Source organism: Micropterus dolomieu, linkage group LG13 (assembly GCF_021292245.1).
Source record: "Micropterus dolomieu isolate WLL.071019.BEF.003 ecotype Adirondacks linkage group LG13, ASM2129224v1, whole genome shotgun sequence".
NCBI classification, from domain to species: Eukaryota; Metazoa; Chordata; class Actinopteri; order Centrarchiformes; family Centrarchidae; genus Micropterus; species Micropterus dolomieu.
Window position 1 is genome coordinate 7409096 of NC_060162.1, and position 20488 is coordinate 7429583.

A 20488-nucleotide genomic window follows, 5' to 3' on the forward strand; every position below is an offset into this window, starting at 1 on the left:
ACGAGTCTGTGTTTCATAATATAAAAAAGGCTAGTCTTCTCTTCGTCTCGCACCCACGGGTCTCATCCCTGCCAGCACGACTGATAGCCACGCTGCAAATCGAGCTGATTCAGAGACATGCTCCTAAATTAGGAAAAAGGCAGTATTTCCACCACAGGAATGAATTCATCAGACTTCATCAACTCTTTTTCATGTACTCAGCGAGGTCAGGACCGTTTAGTGGCTTACCGGGAGTCTCTGATTGATATACCATGAAGTTGTAGTAATTAATGGTAAAGTTTCCCCTGGGACAGAGGAGGGTTGAAGCTGGGGCAAAGGCGGCATTTGGGATGTAACATAGGACCGGTAGGTGCACTCAAGGCCCCCTGAAGCCCCATCAATCAGACACAGATAAAAGGGTTGAGTGCAAGGGTAATGTTTAACCAAAAGGCCATCGTCAGATGGTTCATAAATGGTTTCCTCTTTCTTCAACCAAGCGGAGAAGTGGAGGGGAGACCATAATTTCTGGGTTAAGACCACAGAGAGGCTTTTGCTCGTACATGGGTGACATGGTTAACCACACCAAAGAAATATTCATAAAAAGCCAAATACTGTTTACAAGCATGTGACTTTTTAAAGCATGCTCTCATAGGCCTACTGATTTTGCTACAACAAGAAAGTCTATTCTGTCAGAATATGTGGCATTTTAGAGCTTTGCATGTCTACAGGAAAGACATTTTAATGTCACAATGAAAAAGGATTTCACCTTAAGGATTTGTTTGCAACTAGCATTGATCACAATAGCTGGATAGAGCAGAGTTAAAATACAGTGCATGCGGGTTTTCATTCAATGATAGTCCACATATTGTGCATTGCTGGCAAAAGGCAACCTACTGTACCATGGCAGAAGGCTCTTAAAGAAATCAAAGAGGAATGAAAGAGGGCAGAAAATAGCATTCGCTATGTGGTCATATTGAACAGATTAATACTCCCTTGTTTTTGTGATAAGACCAGTAGGATCCCGCAGACAGCCTCCACTCCCTCCCTCCCTGCCTGACTCAACGGTCGTTCCCTCTGAGAGCCACAGGTGTGAGCTGAGACAAGGAAACTGTTATCAGAGTAGACTGGGAAAGGTCAGGGGGCTGGAGATTTTGAAGAGCAAGCTCAATCAATAAACCAAACAGCTGGAAGGCTGAGTTTTTCTCTTTTAATGATCTACTAAACTCATCAAACTGGTACTGGCTTGCTCATTTACACTTTAAAAACGCTATAAAGTATTAAAAAACTAATATGGGTTTATTTACTGAACTTGGTTTAAATGCGTCTCTGCTGACCAAACTCTCTGAACCTGACTCAACTCGACTAATGCATCACTAATTTTCTATAACGCAGAACAAAAAAACTATATATGTGGTCCAGACAAATATAAGGAAAACACATGCATACAGTACACACGTGGATGCATAGTATTCCCCAACCTGTGTTTATATAACAGTGGTTCTGTTAAATCCTGTGAGCAAAAGACAAACCTGTTTCTCCATAAACATGTCTCTGTTGTGCAGGTGTGTGAAGTGGGTCTCACGTGGAGTAATCCTCCTGCTTCCCCCTCCCAGTGAGATCCCAGCCACCTGTGCAGCACACGCCACACCTGTGCAGCAAACAAGGAAGGAGACTCATAAATCATTAATTATCAACAATTAATAATTAATCCCATGTCACACTGAGGATGCAGATGACTACTAGTTTCTGTCACTCATTGACTTTGTCAGAAAAAAATATTGTAAGTTAAAGATGATACTGGAAGGGTTTCTTGGAAGCCATTACGGAGGCTGATATGCAGTATTTGTATTTGAAGTAGCCTACTTAAAGCTGGTCTTTGTGTGTATGCTTTGGTATTTTTAAACTTGCATCATTCAATCAATCTGCGCTTTGCGGACAGGAGGTCAAAAACATTAAGAATACAGCAATTCATAAGGCCTCTGAAATACCATTTAGACTATTATATGACAATAGGTCTCTTCACTGCCACACCTTGTAACGGAATTAATCTGTTATGAATATGATATGATATGATCATTTAAGCAATACAAATTTAAACCCAGTATAAAGCAAGAGGTTGTCTCAACAGCTCAGAAGCTATGACACATTGCCCCAAATAGTTTGCTGTGTTTATTTACAACAAGGAACATCAGAGATGTCCTTTTTTAAATCATGGCTCTCATTTTAAAGCGATGTGACAACAAATTTTCACACAGTTTATCTGTTTGGCAACGTTCATGCAGCCACACTGATGCAGGTAACTTAGTTTGGAAACAGTAAAGGGTTTGTAAATCTTGTAAAACTTGTTACCACAGAAGAAATCAAGGAAAAAGAAAAGAAATAAAGCTGTAAGAAAATAAATATAATTTGCTAATTTACTCAGGGGAAGCATTTTGACTTTTGCACTGATGACCCTGGCAATCAAGACGTCATAAACATGGCAGGACAGAATAGTGATATTATTTTGGTCGATCCATTCCAGCCATGTGTTTGATGTAATATTTTCACACAGCCAGATATAAACCAAAGATAGCAATGACTGTCTGTCTTGGTATTGAAACTATACACAGCACATAAATATAAATTTACAGATTCATGGAAAGTACTCAAACAACAAAAACATTTCACTGTGTAGCTGTCATCAGCTGGGAGCTACACACTGAGTAAATCTAAATTTACATAAAATGTATCAAAACATTCAGAACTTCAATAAAACTAATATTTGTATTCTCCTGTTTTCTTCCTTTCCAAACACTTCATGATGAGAGGATTTTATACTCAGCAGATCAACCCTTATTCTCCATAGGATTCTCTGACTCATGGTGTAGTAAGATATTTTCAGTCTGCCTGCATTCTACTCGCCATCTGCACACACAGATGAGTCTCTGGCGTCCCTGCTCAGAGTCACTATCGCTGCAGTGACTGCTGGAGTTGAAAGTGATCCAGAATGCAACACTACAGCCAAGTTGTGGCTGCTAAGATTATCAGCGGCAGCAACAATGAAAGCTGCCCAGCCCAGACCTCAACATCACTGCTGACAGGCTGTGGAAACACAGTCAAAGCAAACAATGGCCTTCACCAGTCCACCAGCCATGACAAAGTCAACAACCCATGCCAGGACTGTTCTACTGAACATGCTCAGCAGATTTCTGTCTGGATCATATCCTGGCTCAATAAGTCAATCCAGGTCTTTATGTTCATAATTACTGCACAACTGGTTCCATTAGAAAAAACACTGCTCTGATTCTGCAGTAGCATACTGTTACCTACTATTTATGAATAAGCAATAACTCGAGAAACTAACATGGAGAGAAAAAAACATGAATTTTCTCTTATGATTTTGGTATTTTACTCTGAAAAGTGTTGCTGTTTCACCAAAACAAAAGCAAGTGATAAAAAAGAATGATATCCAATAACTCGCCATGCAAATATTTGAACTGGGAATCTTTATGGCACTTTTTTATGTTGCTGCAGTATATCAACTTACCCTCTATCCAATGATGTGTGCCCTTCACCTATTTCTGCAATGCCACACACTCACATTCACACATTCACACACACACACACACACATTCACACACACACACACACACACGGCTGCCACTTCACAAGCATGCTGCACTTTCTGGCACCTCTCCAAAGAACTGACCTACGGCGAGAGGCGTCTGTGGGGGGAGAAGCTTTTTTTAATAATGCTTTTTTCTTTTCATCTTTTAAATTCATTAATAAAATACTGAGGACATTTCAAAACTCTATATTATACTTTAGCATTATACAAACAAGTTGCATAATATTTGGAATATTAAAAGGAAATGAGAATGTTTTTTTTCCGTTGTAAGATATTTCAAATGCCCGGTGCATTTGAAATGTAATAAATACAATTTGATTCAAATACACTTTGAATTAAGAGTGGAGTGAACAACAGCTCTCACTAATGCACATAAGGCTTGCTTCTTTTGTAACCAGTTTGTTTGATTAGATTGAACAAAATATTTGGCAGTGATTATTACCTGCAATGTAATGTAATACAGAGTAATATAATGTAATTTAATGTAATCATCAATCAAGTCAGAGTCAAAGGCTTTCAGACTAAAGGGCTTTATCAGAGCTCCTGCTGACATTGTGGATCTTTCCTACGTGTAAACCTTTAGCAGAAACTGACAGTATTGATGAAGAAGGCCCCTTAAGTTTATTTTCTGCAACGTGGGGAACAAAGCCATCCCAGTAGACCCAGTCTGCACAAACTGCAGATATGGAGGACAATCCCCAGCTGAAACACCTCAAATGAAGTTCCAAATTGAGTACCTTCAAAGTATCAGTGGTGCAAAACACATAATGATGCTGCAGGATGATGAACTTAAAGAAAGTGTGTGGGCTGCAGCTACAAAAACTTGAAATAGTCATCTGTAAAATGTGCCCTTTTTTAATCTGAAAGGTTTGTTTTCTGGCATCTGTTAGCAATAGGCTTGCATCTCAAAAACTTTTATTTCTTCGATAATTTCAATGGCACAAGAAATCAAAAATATATATTAATCCACCCTATCTGCATTTACCTATCTATCTATCTATCTATCTATCTATTATTAGGCTATATCAGTCAGTGCATGCATTCATGAACTTTAGGATCAATACACAATGCTTCCGGACAAATGCACAGCAAACTTGTGGCCTACTTTCCTGATAAAGTTGTAGTATGTGGCATGGCACCATGTCACACACTGTTAGTCTTCCAGAAAGCCACATGGACCCACAGTGCCTGGGGCCAAACTGGCGCCATCCACTTCCTGGGCACAGGCAGGCATGAGCACACCAGCTCTATTTATAACCTCTTATTAGAGCGGGCTGTTTTTAAATGAGGCTGGAAAGATAAGACAACACGGGAAAAGAACACTGTACCTATCAGCAAATGGGACTGTTATGTGTAGCAGGAAGAACACTTTACACACTTCAAAGTCATGTTTAAAGGAGTTTGCGGAAAACACATAGATGGACATTACTCCTCACAGCCTGAATAGGTTTAGAAAGGCACCCTAAACAGGAAACAACATAGTCAAACTGAGTCTGAAAGGGTGCGCGGTCCCTTTAAGAGATACAAAATAATCACCTACTTCCTGTCTTGTTAGCACTAGCATCACGACTCAGATAAATTATGAAGGAAAGAATGAAGTTATTTTAAAAAATACATAAAGTGTTACTGACATTATAAAATACGGTGTCTTAAGGGAGTTTTAAATTTTTTTCGCGGTAACGTTATGGCAGGGACTGGGAGAAAAAGAAAGATCCTAGCATTGACAGTATTAGCAGCACCTGAGCATAAAGACGGGATGGATTTGAAACTGTCTCACGACAAGCTGAAGAAGCCCATTCAAAGTCAAAAAACTCAAAGTGCTGAGACAGAGCGAAGCCATTATTTCACCAAGAATGACCTCCAGCACAGACTTGGAGAGGAGTTCTTCAACCAGTCTTGCATCAGACTGGCTAAAGCATTCCTCGGCAAGGTAATGCTGCCATCTCACCTTATGTTTACATCTGTTGTCGCTCTGTAGGGGATGTGCTGTTACAAAGTTTGTGTCAGTGTAGTTCAAACGTTTTTACGATACAGAATTACATACAGTCTTTCAACACTATAATTTATCAAAACTACAGTAACCTGAGACAAGACAGTCTTAGTGTTGCCACCTGTGGTTACTTGGTACATAAGACGTATTTCAGTTAATTACACACAGCTACAACCTCACTTCAACCACAGCAAAATGCATCCAGACCACTCTCCTTAAATGTAGGGCAGCAATCGAAGATTGTTTTCACGAGTAATCGTTTGGTCTTTAAAGTGTCAGCAAATAGTGAAATATGCCCATTACAAGCTCCCAGAACCCCATGATCAAATGTTTTGTTGTGTGGGTCCATCACAAGATAAATCAGTTTACTATCACAGAAAGCTTAAAATGTGAACATATTGACATTTGACACGCTTGAGCCAGGGATTCTGTTGCCATTTTAGCTTTATTTTTTTTAATGAATTGACTAATGATAATAATACACAGAACATACTCTGTCTTGTTCTTTGTCCCTGCAGGTGTTGGTCCGCAGGTGTGCAGATGGTACTGAGCTTCGAGGGAGAATAGTGGAAACTGAAGCCTATCTCGGAGGGGAGGATAAAGCCTCACACTCAGCAGGAGGCAAACGCACTGAGAGAAACACAGCTATGTTCATGAAACCAGGCACAATCTATGTGTATCCAATCTATGGCATCTACCTTTGTATGAACGTGTCTAGTGAAGGTAAAAGCGTTTCCTACCAAAGGTATTCATTATGATAGCCATTTCGCCTCCTGATTAATGCAGACAGAATTCAATGTTGTAAAGCCTTTTTAGGTTTAATGTGCCCTCCTCCAAGTGGTATCACTAATACAACATTAAATCTATACAGTGATGTTTTTAATTTCCAGTGGGTAAAGGGCGAAAGGAAGGAGACAGAGTGGAGCCTTCATGACTGATGCATATTGTGTGCTTTCACAGGGGAGGGTGCAGCCGTGCTGCTGCGCTCACTTGAGCCCCTGCAGGGTCAGCCTGTCATGAGGCAGCTGAGGACAGCCAGGCGCAAAGACGGAGCCAGACAACTGAAGGACAAAGAGCTCTGCAACGGGCCTTCAAAGCTGTGCCAGGCTCTAGATATACACCGCTGTTTTGACCGTCGAGACCTAGCCTCAGACCACGAGGTGTGGCTGGAGAGGGACCCTAACGCAAATCCAGCAGAACCCAGTGATATAGTAGCAGCACCACGCATTGGAATTGAGTCCCATGGGGAATGGGCCAAGAGGCCATGGCGGTTTTATCTTCGTGGGCACCCCTGTGTTAGCGTAGTGAGTAAAGACGCAGAAATACAGTCTCTGTCTGGAAATGTAATGAACGATTTAGGTCCTTCAGATGTGCAGTCTGACAAAGGGCAGCACAATGTCAAAAGGACTTAACAATATTTCATAAACTGCTCTGCCATCTGTTCCCTTTTTGGACATCACCATTTAGACAGGATAAAAACTTTTCTGTTATTACAGTTGGGATAGACTACTTCTTACACATTAAATTAATACATTTGGAAATAATTCCATTATACAAGTTAAAGTCAAGATGGTACAATAACTTCCATGACTGGTTGAAATACTAGTCTAAATACTAATCTGCATAAATTATACAATTTTTTCCTTATCCATATAAGCTGCTACTTGTTTCGACACAGCGTATTTATGGTACTGAGGCAAAGTTGTACTGGAAACTAATAGACTAAAATTTAAGTCGGCTAGAGTAAGACACGATTAATCAGTGCCTATTTAAAAAATCTGTTCTGAAACATACCTTTACTCACTCGTGTGTTTTTTTTTGTTGGTCTTCCATCTGTGCTTTTTAATAAACATTCAAACTTGAGAAATTCTCTTCTCAGTGATTTCACAGATGTTTGGAACGCTCTGCTTCCCTCAACGCAAAAACCTGTCTGATGTTTAGAGTCTTCCCTTTCTTGCTGTCTTTCTCGCCCCACCTCTGGGATTCCTGAAGAGAGGTAGCTGGAGGTCTGGAATGATCATTACTCAGTGTGCCCCTCTGTGGTCGGTACAGATGATCTAACACATCTGGGACTGGAGAAGATGAAGTTAAACCCCCACTACACCAATCTTTCCACTATTCAAAGTAAACATTTGAGGTGTTTCTGTTATGTACAAAATAATTTAATATTGTAAACAAACATTGGCTAATAAAGGAAAAAACACTTTCTACATTTGTAAATCTGCACACATTAATGCAATCATTGTGTCATTCATTTTAAAACAACGTTGTTGAGAAATAGCACTTAGCTGTGAGCACAGCAGGCTATCAAACACTCTCAAACTGACATCTTTTTCGGTTGGTAAGAGCTAATACTGTCTCTGTGCCACTACTCCATGGGTGACTGAAAGATTGAAATAATGGGATCCTCATGGTTGGTCACCACAAGGACACTGCGGAACTTGTCAAACAGTGTCTTGAGCTGCGAGCGCCTCATGTTCTCATTGTACATAATCTCTTCCAGGTGGTGATGTCCCCGGAAATAGTGAAGCAGCCTGGAAGCAGACAACATAGCAGGCAGAAAAATGGGTGTCACTGAATTATTAGCTGTGTAAATCAACCATGAGACAGGACTTTTCTGCATTTTTCATTATTGTGTAGTTGGTAGCATGCAACGCTGATTACCAGATTGATAAGCTTTATGGACATTTTCTTTTTCAATACTGTTGTGGGTGTGTGGTCTCAACTCTCCAGGCAATATTTTCCAATTAAATTTCCCAATATTCTGTGAATGCAATTAACTTAACATTATTTTCCAAACCAATGCACACATATCTTCTTAATGCCTAAGAGACAACGAATTAACATGATTTAAAACATCATTAGTCACTAAATCTTATCCCATCTGTTAAGGTGCCTTTAGACTGTGCAACAACAGCAATGGTGTAAGTCACACTGTGCGAGATAGGTCTAATAAAATCCTGGTTGCAATCTGTATCAGACAGTGCAATATCAATTTGAGGCAACTCCGCTTGTGCAATGAATGTGTATTGAGTCCCACAAAAGTGTTAGCTTCCCTTATTTTGGTTTGTGTGTTTTTTAAACGTTATAAAAAAATGCTGCCTCAATATGACGCACAGTGTGTATTTTGGTCGGTTTGAGTAGATCTGGGTCGTAGTGGTCGTCACATTGGGAGAATTAGGTCTAAAATTTCTGCCACATTTTTGCCACAGGCTGTCTTTTGGTCACCACAGCTCCAATCCAACCATCAGTGGATGTGCCAATGCAATCTAGGACCACTATTTAGAATTAAACACATGAAAATTTTAATACGTTTCTCTCATGATTGTCAACTTTTGCACAGTATAAAAGCTGAGAGTAATGGAGAGCTGAGAAACATTTAATGCACTAACAAAAATGCACAGAATATGCAGAAAAGGCTTCTTTTATAGGCAGGTTTCATTACCTGGCAAACATCCGTAGATCTTCTGGATTTTGTGCAGCAGGGATGTTAAGAATAACCTGCCTCTCATGCTCTGACAGGCTGGCAAGCAGTGTCTCTGTCATCCTCTTGTTGAGTGGAGAGTCACCACCAGGCAGTAACTCTGCACTGGAGTTGTCCATACTAGGACTGGTGAGGGTCATGTCATCACTGCTGGCTGTACACAGGAAGCATACAGATGATCATAGATAATCTTTTACCCTGTTATACTTCTTAAGAGTTGGGCAGTAGAGAGTAGAGTGAGGACATACTTGGGGAACCGAAGCTGAGAGCACTAGGGGTGCTGAGGCTGCGGCCTCCAACTCTGGCAGCCAGTGGAAGGTCTTCATCCCTCAACCCGGGCTCATCCTCGCTGGGCGGTACCAACAGGCAGACATACGTATGAAGCTGAATCAGCAGGCGGCGCTGGAGCATCCACACCACCATCTGGATCAGCTGGGCCTGGTAAGGAAAAAAAGCAGCAAACTGCATCAGGATAACCACTGAACAAGTGAAACTGAACACCCTCATGTCCCTAACCAGGTTAAAAATGATTTCATTCAGCAGTGGGTACCAAACAAACCCAAAATAGAGCCAAAAGAAAAAGCCTTGGTTCTGATGTTGTTCTCATGAAAAATGGATGCTGCAGACGCTGGAGCTGATGTGCCTTTGTCATTTATAATTCATCACTGACGCTCAAACAGCTCTGCCGAAACACGATGGGTCACCGAAGAACACCAAATGGTTCTGCTCTTACAATACAGTATCTAACTCTAGTAATAGTAATAGCCCTATACATACTATTTCTTCAGACTAGAAATATTATTTCACAAGTACAGTTGTTTTAAATAACTTCACTTTGTTCACTGACTTCTGTTCTTTCTGGTAAATATAAATATAGATCCTTATTTCACCAACATAGAAAACAAAGTGCACTTAAATTAAACACCACTCACTTTTCCACAGTTATCCATATATTACTATAATTTAGTAATGTTCTATATAGCTTTTTTGCAACAAAACAATTTAGAACTTGATACTCATTGCTGGCTGGCATACGGTACATATATGTGTAGTGTGTGTGTGTGTGTGTGTGTGTGTGTTCCAGTGTAGAGGGCTAAGGTTATTTGCTGTGTATTTGTACTTGTACAATAGTCCTACCTCCTGTGCAGGAGCTTCCAGGGGGTTTCTGAACTCAGCCAGTGAGACAGGCAGTGAAAACTTTGCTAACGTGGAGGGAAGATCATGACCAGGAAACTGCTGGGCAAACTGCTCAGCTAGTGGTGAGTATCTATCCAAAGACAGATGGTGCACATTATCGACAAGAGAGAACTTTTTCCATTAACGTAGCTTTTTTGAATTAATTTTCCAGAATGTTGTAAAAAAAAAAAGGCTGTGACAAGTGCTGCTAATGGCACAATCCAGCTCTTCCATAACACATTTTGGGGTGATTTAACAAGTACAGGCTTTGGAAATCTGAATTTAATAAAAATAAAGTATAAGGAAAATGGCATGGATGGGTGCAATATTATGGTTCATTAGCTCTACAGTAATCAGAGCAGCCAAATGGCCTACATCACACCATGAACACTCACAGGCAGATGTTGGCATGAGGAGACAGCATGTAGACGTTGTTCTCACACAGTGGGTAGATGATGATCGCTTTGCCCCAATAAACCAAGTGAGCAGCAATTTGAAAGATCTAAGAGGGGAAATTATTTGCAAATAATGTAAATGATGTGAAATAAGACTAAATAAAGTGCTCTGCAACTGTAAACCAACGGTAGAAGGAAGATGGAAGCTTCTTGTACTACTCACACTTGTGTACTCTCAGATTTGCTTTGACTGCACATATATTGTCCACTACATGTCAGTAACACACCATCAAAACAGTAACCTCTAGGTAAACCACTTCGAAGTCTAACTTTTAATAGTGCTACATATAGCTAAAGGGGCCATGCTCATTGATTATGCCCATATATTATGCATGTACCATATGTATAACTTTAATGACAAATCATTTCCTTGTATTTAACTAAAAAGGTTTTAAAAATACAATTACCAAACTCTTTGTGATTACTGAATGGACTTAATTATTGCATTTCTGTATGAATAATTTTAGTATGTGCAATTTAAATCATCAGTATGTACATATTTTTATTTGTATGTCTGTATATAGTGCACTATTTATTAACTTAGTACAGTATTTTTGTATTCCTTCGTGAGCTGGATGCAAAGTTTTTCTACTGTGCACCTGTTCTGTGTATATTCTAAACGACAATAAAGTTATCTTGACTTGACTTTTGAGATCAGAGAATGACATCTAGTGTAGTAAAGTACAGTGGGGATGCATGCGGTGTTGACTGTCATGTACCTGAAGTAAGGCAAGGTCCGCATCCTGTGCAAGTTGCTGCAGGTTTTTTACCGCTGAGCAGGTTTTGATGAGGCGCACCATCGCAGGCGAGCAGTCCAGAGGAAGCTGGCTCAGCAGTGCCTTCTCACTTTCCAGCAGCAGCAGGGCATGATAGGGTCTGGAGGATCAAACAACATGTGAGATCAAGAGAACCCTCCTCAATAGAAGCCAGTTGGAATATGTGTAACTACCAGTCTGTACAACACAAGTGTCTGTACATTTATGTACTATGTGTATCTGAGAACACAAACTGATCACTCTGATTAATTAAAAATAAAATTATTTGTGCACAGCTGTTGTAATTTCATGTCTTCAAAATGCACATGTACTAATTTCAGGTTTTGTTCCGCTTAAAAGCACAGAAATAAAAGGAGAGGTAGAAGTTGATCACAACTCTGATGTAAGTATGCTGAAGTAACAATAGGTGGCAGTATGACCCACAGAAAACATTACATGGTTTCTTTAGATTTAAATAGTGAGTCAGTATTGTAGGTCACAAAATTAACAGCCCTTAATAAGCTGTTAAAGACATGATACTTGTTTGACATAACAAACTGATGGAGATTATACTGAGAAGTCGACCTGTGGGTGAACAATGCATGCATTCACTCACACACACACACACACACACACACACACACACACACACACACACACATTAAAAAGGATTGTAAAATCCTGTGCTGGCAGTCATAAAGGTCTACCCAGGTTGGTTGACTAAATATAAGTGTGTGTGTTAGGGTCCCAAGTTTATCACCTCTTATTGTTCTTTTTCTTCAACCAGGTCAACTTTGCAGTCAGTTTGCAGTTTTGCATGACTTGCACCAAGTCAGATCAGAACAAATTAACAAAATTATGCTTTAAGGTTCCATCCAGAGGCAGAGGAATTATGTGGAGTATAAATGAACAGTACAAAAACTAGGGTAAATAGGCAGTGGTCAAGTTTCTTCTATCCCCAACAGGTGCTGTTGAATTTGTGGACAAAAAATAAGTAAATATATGAACAACTAATAGTAAATGTTCTAAATTTCTTAAATAGTAAATTAAAATGTGACAATTTAGATGTAATATCTTAATATCATAGTAAATACTGCATAAAAAAGCTTTATCTGTAAAAACACTTGTGATAACCCTACCTACATGTGTTGCATTAAGAAGGGGTTGAGTATATGTGGTTAATAGTGATAGGAGTGTTGCCAGAAGTGTAAGTTTAAAAGTTTCAACCCTGATAAAACTGTGTAGAAGCCAGTGTCTGGCCTATGTGAACAAGTTACTCTTATGGTCAGATAAAATGTTATATTTAAGTACAAGACATTAAAAAAAAAAAAATAGTAAAAACACACCTTATAGCCTTAAGACTGCGCTCCAATGCCTCTGGGGGGATATAGTTGCCACCAATCCTATGGATTTTGTGTGGTAAACAGAAGCTCACCTCGAGCCAGTTGTTAATATGTAGTCGCACCACACCAGTTGTACAAAGGCTGCAAAAACATAAATATTAAGAGTTAGCTGTAAGAACAATATACATTCAGCATGGTAATAAAAAGAGATAAATAACTAATCTAAAATAACTATGTGTAATGTGTTTAATTAATGTGCTTAACCTGTCATAAGCCTCCTTCAGGTCCCTGGCCAGCTTACATTTGGGAAGAATTTGTCTAAATGGGGACTGGGGGCTTCCTTCCGCTTAGATCAGGAAAAAAAAACAAAAAAACAGAGAACACTGTCAAATATACGTTCAAATCTCAACTATAATACATCATCGCAATGTTAGTATACAGGCAAGCTACACTGTTCTATAATGTATGAATGATACGGATACAGAGACGGAGCCTCAAATTTCTGTCAACTGTGAGGTGAGAGAAGTGTGTCTCTCACTCTCAGTCATGGTGGTAATCTCATCTTGGACGGCTAGCATCAGTTTGGCCTCTCTGGTCAGGTACTGGCAGCGGCGCTCCTCGTGCTGCAGGGCTATTGCGATGCGGCGCGACAAGTTGTGCATGCAGCTGATGACAGACGGGTCAGCATTAGCCTGTAGAGCCCAAAGATGGAGAGAGGGACATACTTTTTAAACAGTGTGATTTTGACAGAAACATGTTAGTATTACTTATACAACTCAATAATTACATATTGCATTGCATTTATAACATCAGTGCTTTAATTTGTAGCTCAGTTAATATTCTTATCAAACATTACCAGCCCGTTTACTGTTAACACATCAAACATATATGTGCTTTAAATTACTTCAGAGCTCCCTTATGTGATGTAAAGATCTTACCATGTGAAATGCAACTTTCAAAGATATGAAGGTAACACATGATTCAAATTACACTCATGCTACACATATATATATAAGTAATAAATAAATATATAAGTATATATTTATTTGTCTTTTTTTTTTACATTTTCAGCCAAAATCAATTGACAGAATTAACAGTGGATTAGTTTCACCTGTAATTTTCACTTGTGATGCCATCCATTACATTTACTAATTTATTAATGTAATACATTGAATATCTGTAAGGCTAGTTGTTCAGGTTTTATTGAGACTGTGTTAAAAACGTTTGGCCTCCGGCATTTCCGGTAGCGTTGCACTGCATTATACTGAGAGGTGTGTAATGTTCTGTTCTCCTCAGGTATATAAATGATGTGACTTCCATATATAAAATAGGTGGTCACTGACCAACATAATCTTCGCATTGGAAAGTAAACCGGTTGCCGTAATTTTCATGTAAAGTAGATTTCGATACAACAAAAAAAGCTAATCTGTATGAAAGAACATGTAAAATAATATTTTAAAAAGTTCTGGTGTACAAATTGGAATTTTGGATTTAATAAAATGTAAAATTTTACTAGGAAATCTTAAAATTATGCCCATTGTGAATAAACACTGCCATATTAAAATAACCTAATGGGACTGTTATTCTTAGGAAATTTTGAAGGTACAAATATGGCAGTTGCTGGGCAGATGCCATTAAGAAAGATGACTGAGCACTTCTTGCGCCATCTGAGCTATACTGGGAGTGGGTACCGTGACTCAGCATGGGGAGGAACAGCCTGTGCCATGTTAGGCTTGATTGCTTGGCATGATTAAGCATAATTACTCCCTCTGAGTTCCAATGTTCTCTCAGATAGAGTATACTGGAATATTATCACTCACAAACACCCCTCCCATTCACAGAATAAACAGATTAACACACAATTTACGTGTCCCACCCATTTGACTTATTAGTGCCATCGTTTAAAATAAACTTTTAAAGTTCATTTATAATGTTAATATTACCATACATACAAATCTTAGTTCAAATGGTAGAGCAAAAATGAAAACAATTATAATTTAAAAGTCTTTTCATACCCTTAGTGCAAACACCACATTAAACAATATCATCGTAGGCATTTCTCTCTTAGGTGAAGGATCTGTCTTAGAAACCTGCACAGGAAGAAATCAGAAAAAGAAAGTTTCTTTATAAGATGCATAAAGTAAACAAGGCATTTACAAATATTATATATAAAACTATATCAATACTTAATTTAAAAAGCAGTTGAATTCAAAAATATAACACAACAAAAGCTGCACAAGCACAATGTATCACAAGCTCTGCAATAAATCTACTTTTTGGTCACATTTTCAGTTTTTATTGAGACAGTATCAGAGAATCAGAGGAGTACTGACTGAGCTCTATGGCCAAATCATGTACAGTAGGTGTTTTGCATTACAGTATAATGTACATTGTTCCTGTTATTTTTAGCTTATAATAGAGTACGTTATTGAATTACAGTGTTTGTTTTTTTTTACATGATCTTGTCATTGTCTCCATCCCCTGTAAAATACTTCATCTAGGAAACACAGGCCGTAAATCACCAGACAAAAAACAACTCAGTCAGTAGGGGGCGCTGCTGAAGTTAAAACTAATCTGCAAAAGTGCAGAGCTTACATGACTTAAGAGGGCCATGGTGAAATAACAAATGACCTTATAGCCTCATCAATGAAAGATGGCAAGACACATCAATTTCAAGAATTCAAGATGGCACTGTTCACCTTTTAATTGATATTATAAATCACAGGTTAGATGCTTGTGATTGAAACTTTTTATAATAACAGCTACTGCAAAATACACATCGCAAATGACCATACCGACTATTTAAAACTATTAAAAAATAGTAATTCTTTAGCCAATATATCAAACAGTTTTTCGTTTCTTAACAGTGATAAATAGCTATCTGCCATTGTGTCCCTTACCTGAATGATGGGAGGATGTTGAAGGAGAGTAGGGTGACCCACAAATCGAACATTGTCTATCTTCAGTTCAAACTTCTTTCCACAAATATCAGATTTGGTGGCTAGGATGGTGGCGAGGATGATGTCAGAGAACCTTTAAAAAAGGAAGAACAGTCATAATGACAAAGGTGTGCGGGGTGGGATGAGAGGGTACAGCACAGACACAGCTGGGACACAGCTGGGAATGTTTAAATTAGCTTCTTTTAGATTTTTCACATTCCTTTCTATGAGAATTGTTGCATTTATCAGATGCATCTGCCTGTAATGTACTTCAACACTGAGAGTGTAAATAAAAAAAGCGTGTGTGGCTACTGGAGAGGAGAATAGAGGAAGAGGCATCCTTGCAGAAACAGTGAAGTCGCTGTATGAATGAAGAATGTGAAAGACTCATGCTGGATTGTCTTAAGTAACTCATGCTGCAATCAAAGGGATAAAAATCAAGGCGTTAACTTCCAGAAAAAAATTAAACACACTATAGACTTACCCCGCCAACACAATTTGAAAATAATGTGTAGTAGTTTCTTTATTGTAGTTTGCATTTGTTTTGTAATGCTGAGTCTATCAATCATTGTGAATTAAAACTCTAATTATAGTCTTAAACTGTTGGATGATTTTTTTTCTTCAAAAGGGCATACAGTACGGAGGCAAGCAACACTGAAATCCTGAATAAACGAAAGCATTGATTCACTGGATCTGCTACTGATAATTAACAAGGATTTTTACTGAGATTAGGGTCGGGGATCCATATAGGACACAAAACAGGAAAGAAGGGGATAAAAAAAGAGAGGGGTGATCTAAGCGAAGGAAAGGTGGTTTAGAATGATTTGGTCTTACCCTGCTACCAACTGTTCGTCAGTTAGTGGAGATTGTTCTCTGAAATGGGAATTGGGCCATAAAACAGAAGAAAAAAAAGCAAACAAAAGGGAAAATGCAACACACAGTTGGGCTGAATGCATAAAATGGACATCAAAACAACCCGAACAAATATATGATACTGTGATGTGAAAAAAATGCTGGTCTGCATGTTGATTCAAGCAATTCACCAGTTTACTCTACGCCTCGGTGTCATTAATGTTTAAAAAGATCTATCTTAAAACAGTTATAAGAACTTAAATATTCAAATTGTCATAAAGGCATCTAAAATGTTAACATTACTCAAAAAGATACAGTGAAACTAGTTTTTGCAGTCATAACAAGCCATTTAAATACTGCAAACCACTTTATACTGGTCTTTATAAAACTGTCACTGCATGACTTCTGCATGACAAAATGCTGCTGCCAGGTTCTTAACCAAGACAAAAATCACAGGCCATATAACATTACAACAACTATACAATACAATTGACTTTAAAGTGAAATTTATAAGGCTCTGTTGTGTTGTAAACAGTTCAATAACCCAGTATAAACTCTCTCAAAGGTCATTTTTAAAAACGGACAAAACTGGAGTACATACTACAAAGGCTTGTTTGAAATGGAGTAGGGAAAAACTGAGCCAAAGAAAAACTAAATAAACGATTCCATGAACTTTTGCCAGTTTATTGTGATTACACCCGATGTGCTGAATTGCTAAAATAATTTAAATGATCACTTGTGGCTGCTTCTTACAGTCCTGTTACCAAAGCATTTTCAAACAACCAACGACTGATGCAGCAGCATGATGAAAACTAAATGCTGTTGGAAAAATGCGGACAAGACTGAAAGGTTCACCAACTGCCATTTATTTAGGGTCATCTTTGAGTGTGCAAACAGGGTGTGGTTCAAGTGGTTTGCCAATTCTGTTCATGTTTCGTACTTCTGCCACACGTCAGTAGCGACAGCTCAAACACTCATTGCAAACGGCTCAAGAGGACAAAGATAGGTGTTCCACTATATCTGCATTTGTATTTCTTCTTTTAATTTTTAATTATTAGTCATTTGGCTGACACTTTTATCCAAAGTGACATACAATTGCTATATATGTCAGAGGTCGCACGCCTCTGGAACAACTAGGGGATAAGTGTCTTGCTCAGGGATGGTAGATGTCGCAGTGGGAATCGAAACCCGGTTCTCCCACGCCAGAAGAAAGTGTCTTTTCCACTGCTTGATCACCACCCAGAATTTAAACTCAACACACTGCAGGACATATTCAACTATAAAATAATATCTCAATTTTTACTTGCTCATTTTGGTTTTGGTAAATTGTTTTGTGAAATTCTTACACTGCTTGTTAATTTTATACTGTCTATTGTTTCTATATTATAGAGCAGGTTATTCAATATCTATAATAATCTCACCACCAGCACAGTTTATACCATAAACAGATAAACCTTAGTTCAATATACTTTACTGACAAAACACATTTTCACACATGGTTTGTTGATTGTGGACTGATCTGAACACGACTCAACATAACTTTTGTCAGATCTGCTGCATCCATTTACAGTTTCCCTCTTTCTCCTTCAACTCAATTGATGAAGAAGTCATCCTCTCTTCTTTAATTTCTTTGCTTAAAACCATGAAACGATGCAGCAATGCCACTGCCATCATAATTTTAGTATCTACCAATTCCTGTGTCATCTTACCATCTTCTATGATTGACAGTTTCTTGTCCTAACATTCATGTTAGGTTTAGAAAAAGTCAGATGAGGTTTAACAACAAATTGTATGACCTTGTTTATGTAAAGCATGCAGAAACAATCCCTGCCGCGTTTTCTCAGTACAAGTGGAGCTAACAAAAAAATAAAGTCATTTGTGGAGGTGTATAGACTTGTTTTTCTTATTAGTTCAGATAAGCCAGCATATTCAAACAGCAGCTGAGAATAGAGCATTTAGGCCTTGAAGCACCAACTGTACAGCAAGTTAAGTTAATTTTGAGGAGTTTAATAAAGCTCAACCACATGGGTTAAATTAAATATACAGCCCAGCTCCTCAATTCCACCAGAAAAATACAATGAGGTTTTTTTAAATAAAAAAAGTCCAACGCACTAGGGAGGAATAACCTATTGAGAGTAAGTAGCACATGCAGATCTTAGAATGGGCTCTGTGTGCATCAACAGTCATTTCCCCAGTCATTTATAAATGACAGTAATATTAACTGAAGACAATACCTTGAATCACCATCCTGATCTTCAAGGCCATCCCCAGTTGTGTTCAGTGCATATGGACTTCGTTGTTTTGCTTGTGGACAGAAATAATAGTATTAGTTAGTATAAGTGATGATGAAGCCAATTATTTAAAAAAAACATATGGGTTAAGATTAAGCCCCATTAGAACCCACAACAAACAACATGTTCATATAACAATCTGAATGTCAAACGTGTCAGACAGGTGTTATGTAATCTTATTGCTCTGTTGCTATGTGTATGAAGCTATAATTTGTTGTCTACTTGTGATCAGTGCTGCGCTTTGCCAAGGCAGTTTTCCAGTGTTTCGCATTAATTGTTTAACCTATTCTTGCCATATTAGATGTACCTCCAGGTTGCCCTATGTAGCAGTGAACTCTAACTTATATAAAGTTATAAAAGTCAGACAGACATACTGCTAGTTTGTATTCAGCTGGTGTGACTGCCTTAATTGCTGGGGTTTTACAGTTACATCATACTAAGCTCCAAAAATCACAACGACAAAACCGGAAACCGGATTCTCAGAAAGAGGAACAGTGCGCACAAGTGGGCCTTAACAACACATAATTTACCTTAAAGAAACGCCACATTTACTTTTGACCTAAAAGTGTGGAGTAAATTAAGAGATTACATTAGCAATCTTATTATTGTAAGCATTACATCTGTAATCTTTTTATTGCTGGACTGCTGCATTGGATTGAATCGAATCGTAAATGTAGTAATTATTTGAAAGTGAGAACTTGGAAGTCAGGGGTTTAACCGAATAAAGAACTAACGCTAGCGTTAGATGAGGAACTGTGACGCTCTTTTGGATGCGAACTTAATGCTACGCCTACCTGTAAGAGATGACGGACATTCAGCCACTCTTTGGAAAGGGTATCGAAAAAGTAGTTTGTTCCCCCGGCTGCCAGAGCTAACCAGTATGACGCTAATGGGGCTTGTTTTATCGCCAGTTTTGTAAACGCTACTTTGTGACTGACTGTAAATGGATTTTCGGTCGTCTGGTAACCCGGCTGATGGGTTGAACGTCATGTTAGCATTCTAGCTAACTACACGTTAGCTGCGACACAATAACGTCTGTCGCGAGCTACGACTAAACAGTGAGCGTTAGCTTGTTGCAGTCGATGCTCCTATTAATATCTGCCATACACAAACACCGACCGTGGACTAAAAAAGGTTTTAACTTGGTTGGCTGGCCATTAAAAAGTCACCCCTACCGCACAGTACAGTTGCGATTGTTGTGTGTCACTTTAAAAAATGTTCGGCTGGAACAGAGAAGGCTGCTATGGTCCACCTACATCAGTCTTTCCTCCTTCCTGCTATCCTCAATTCTATCTATCTATCTCTTATGAACTAATAACTTAGTGTTTAATGATGGACTACGAAGGTATAGCCTACAACCAATGTAACTGCATAAAAATTCGTCCTGTAGGCAATAAAGCAATTCATCCAGGTCATAGAGGGTCAATATGATTTTAAATCTGACAATAAATTTATAATTATTATTGTTATACACAGGCTATCACACTAAGAACGAATTGTTCTGCAATTCAAATATGCTCTTTATATTTAACCTAGATTTAAAAAGACCTAAAAAAATTTTTTAAATTCATAACTTACCCTTTCTGATATCCACATTACCAGACCATCCACATTACT

The 20488-nt window shown here is 38.5% G+C and overlaps 3 protein-coding genes across 6 annotated transcripts in view; 2 read left to right on the top strand and 1 right to left on the bottom strand.

The window, feature by feature from the left end:
* The window catches only part of LOC123982192 (collagen alpha-1(V) chain-like), an 80763-nt gene extending 79168 nt beyond the window's left edge, over window positions 1-1595 (top strand). The window contains exons 70-71 of the mRNA XM_046067611.1: window positions 989-1112; window positions 1542-1595. Coding sequence (XP_045923567.1) covers window positions 989-1112; window positions 1542-1595 — 178 coding nt within the window. The remainder of the gene's footprint in view (window positions 1-988; window positions 1113-1541) is intronic.
* Window positions 1596-5118: 3523 nt separating this feature from the next.
* On the top strand, window positions 5119-7814 carry mpg (N-methylpurine DNA glycosylase). Of its 2 annotated transcripts, XM_046066316.1 has the most exons (4): window positions 5119-5516; window positions 6095-6299; window positions 6537-6880; window positions 7456-7814. In XM_046066316.1, the coding sequence occupies exons 1-4, from the start codon at window positions 5271-5273 to the stop codon at window positions 7456-7458; spliced, it is 798 nt and encodes a 265-aa protein (XP_045922272.1). In that variant the 5' UTR covers window positions 5119-5270; the 3' UTR covers window positions 7459-7814. The 2 variants fall into 2 exon arrangements, with proteins under 2 accessions (XP_045922272.1, XP_045922271.1); XM_046066315.1 differs by lacking the exon at window positions 7456-7814 and having other exon boundaries at window positions 6537-7439.
* nprl3 (NPR3-like, GATOR1 complex subunit) lies at window positions 7717-20094 on the bottom strand. 3 transcript variants are annotated; one of them, XM_046066312.1, is made up of 14 exons: window positions 19666-20094; window positions 18815-18884; window positions 16563-16601; window positions 15690-15822; window positions 14805-14879; window positions 13328-13481; window positions 13054-13135; window positions 12793-12930; window positions 11411-11567; window positions 10632-10738; window positions 10198-10327; window positions 9309-9498; window positions 9022-9214; window positions 7717-8110 (listed from the first exon to the last, which is right to left on the bottom strand). In XM_046066312.1, the coding sequence occupies exons 1-14, from the start codon at window positions 19859-19861 to the stop codon at window positions 7945-7947; spliced, it is 1830 nt and encodes a 609-aa protein (XP_045922268.1). In that variant the 5' UTR covers window positions 19862-20094; the 3' UTR covers window positions 7717-7944. The 3 variants fall into 3 exon arrangements, with proteins under 3 accessions (XP_045922268.1, XP_045922269.1, XP_045922270.1); XM_046066314.1 differs by lacking the exon at window positions 7717-8110 and adding an exon at window positions 8269-8340; XM_046066313.1 differs by lacking the exon at window positions 16563-16601 and having other exon boundaries at window positions 19666-20093.
* Window positions 20095-20488: the final 394 nt, after the last annotated feature.

Bases quoted from the DNA above. Each gene is read 5' to 3' on its own strand.
- mpg (XM_046066315.1), top strand. From the start codon at position 5,271: ATGGCAGGGACTGGGAGAAAAAGAAAGATCCTAGCATTGACAGTATTA. The intron at 5,517-6,094 runs GTAATGCTGCCA...TTGTCCCTGCAG, and splicing joins CTAAAGCATTCCTCGGCAAG to GTGTTGGTCCGCAGGTGTGC. The intron at 6,300-6,536 runs GTAAAAGCGTTT...GTGCTTTCACAG, and splicing joins TATGAACGTGTCTAGTGAAG to GGGAGGGTGCAGCCGTGCTG.
- nprl3 (XM_046066312.1), bottom strand. From the start codon at position 19,861: ATGACGTTCAACCCATCAGCCGGGTTACCAGACGACCGAAAATCCATT. The intron at 18,885-19,665 runs GTAGGCGTAGCA...TCTGTCCACAAG, and splicing joins ATGTCCGTCATCTCTTACAG to CAAAACAACGAAGTCCATAT. The intron at 11,568-12,792 runs GTGTGTTTTTAC...TTGATCCTCCAG, and splicing joins CGCAGTCTTAAGGCTATAAG to ACCCTATCATGCCCTGCTGC.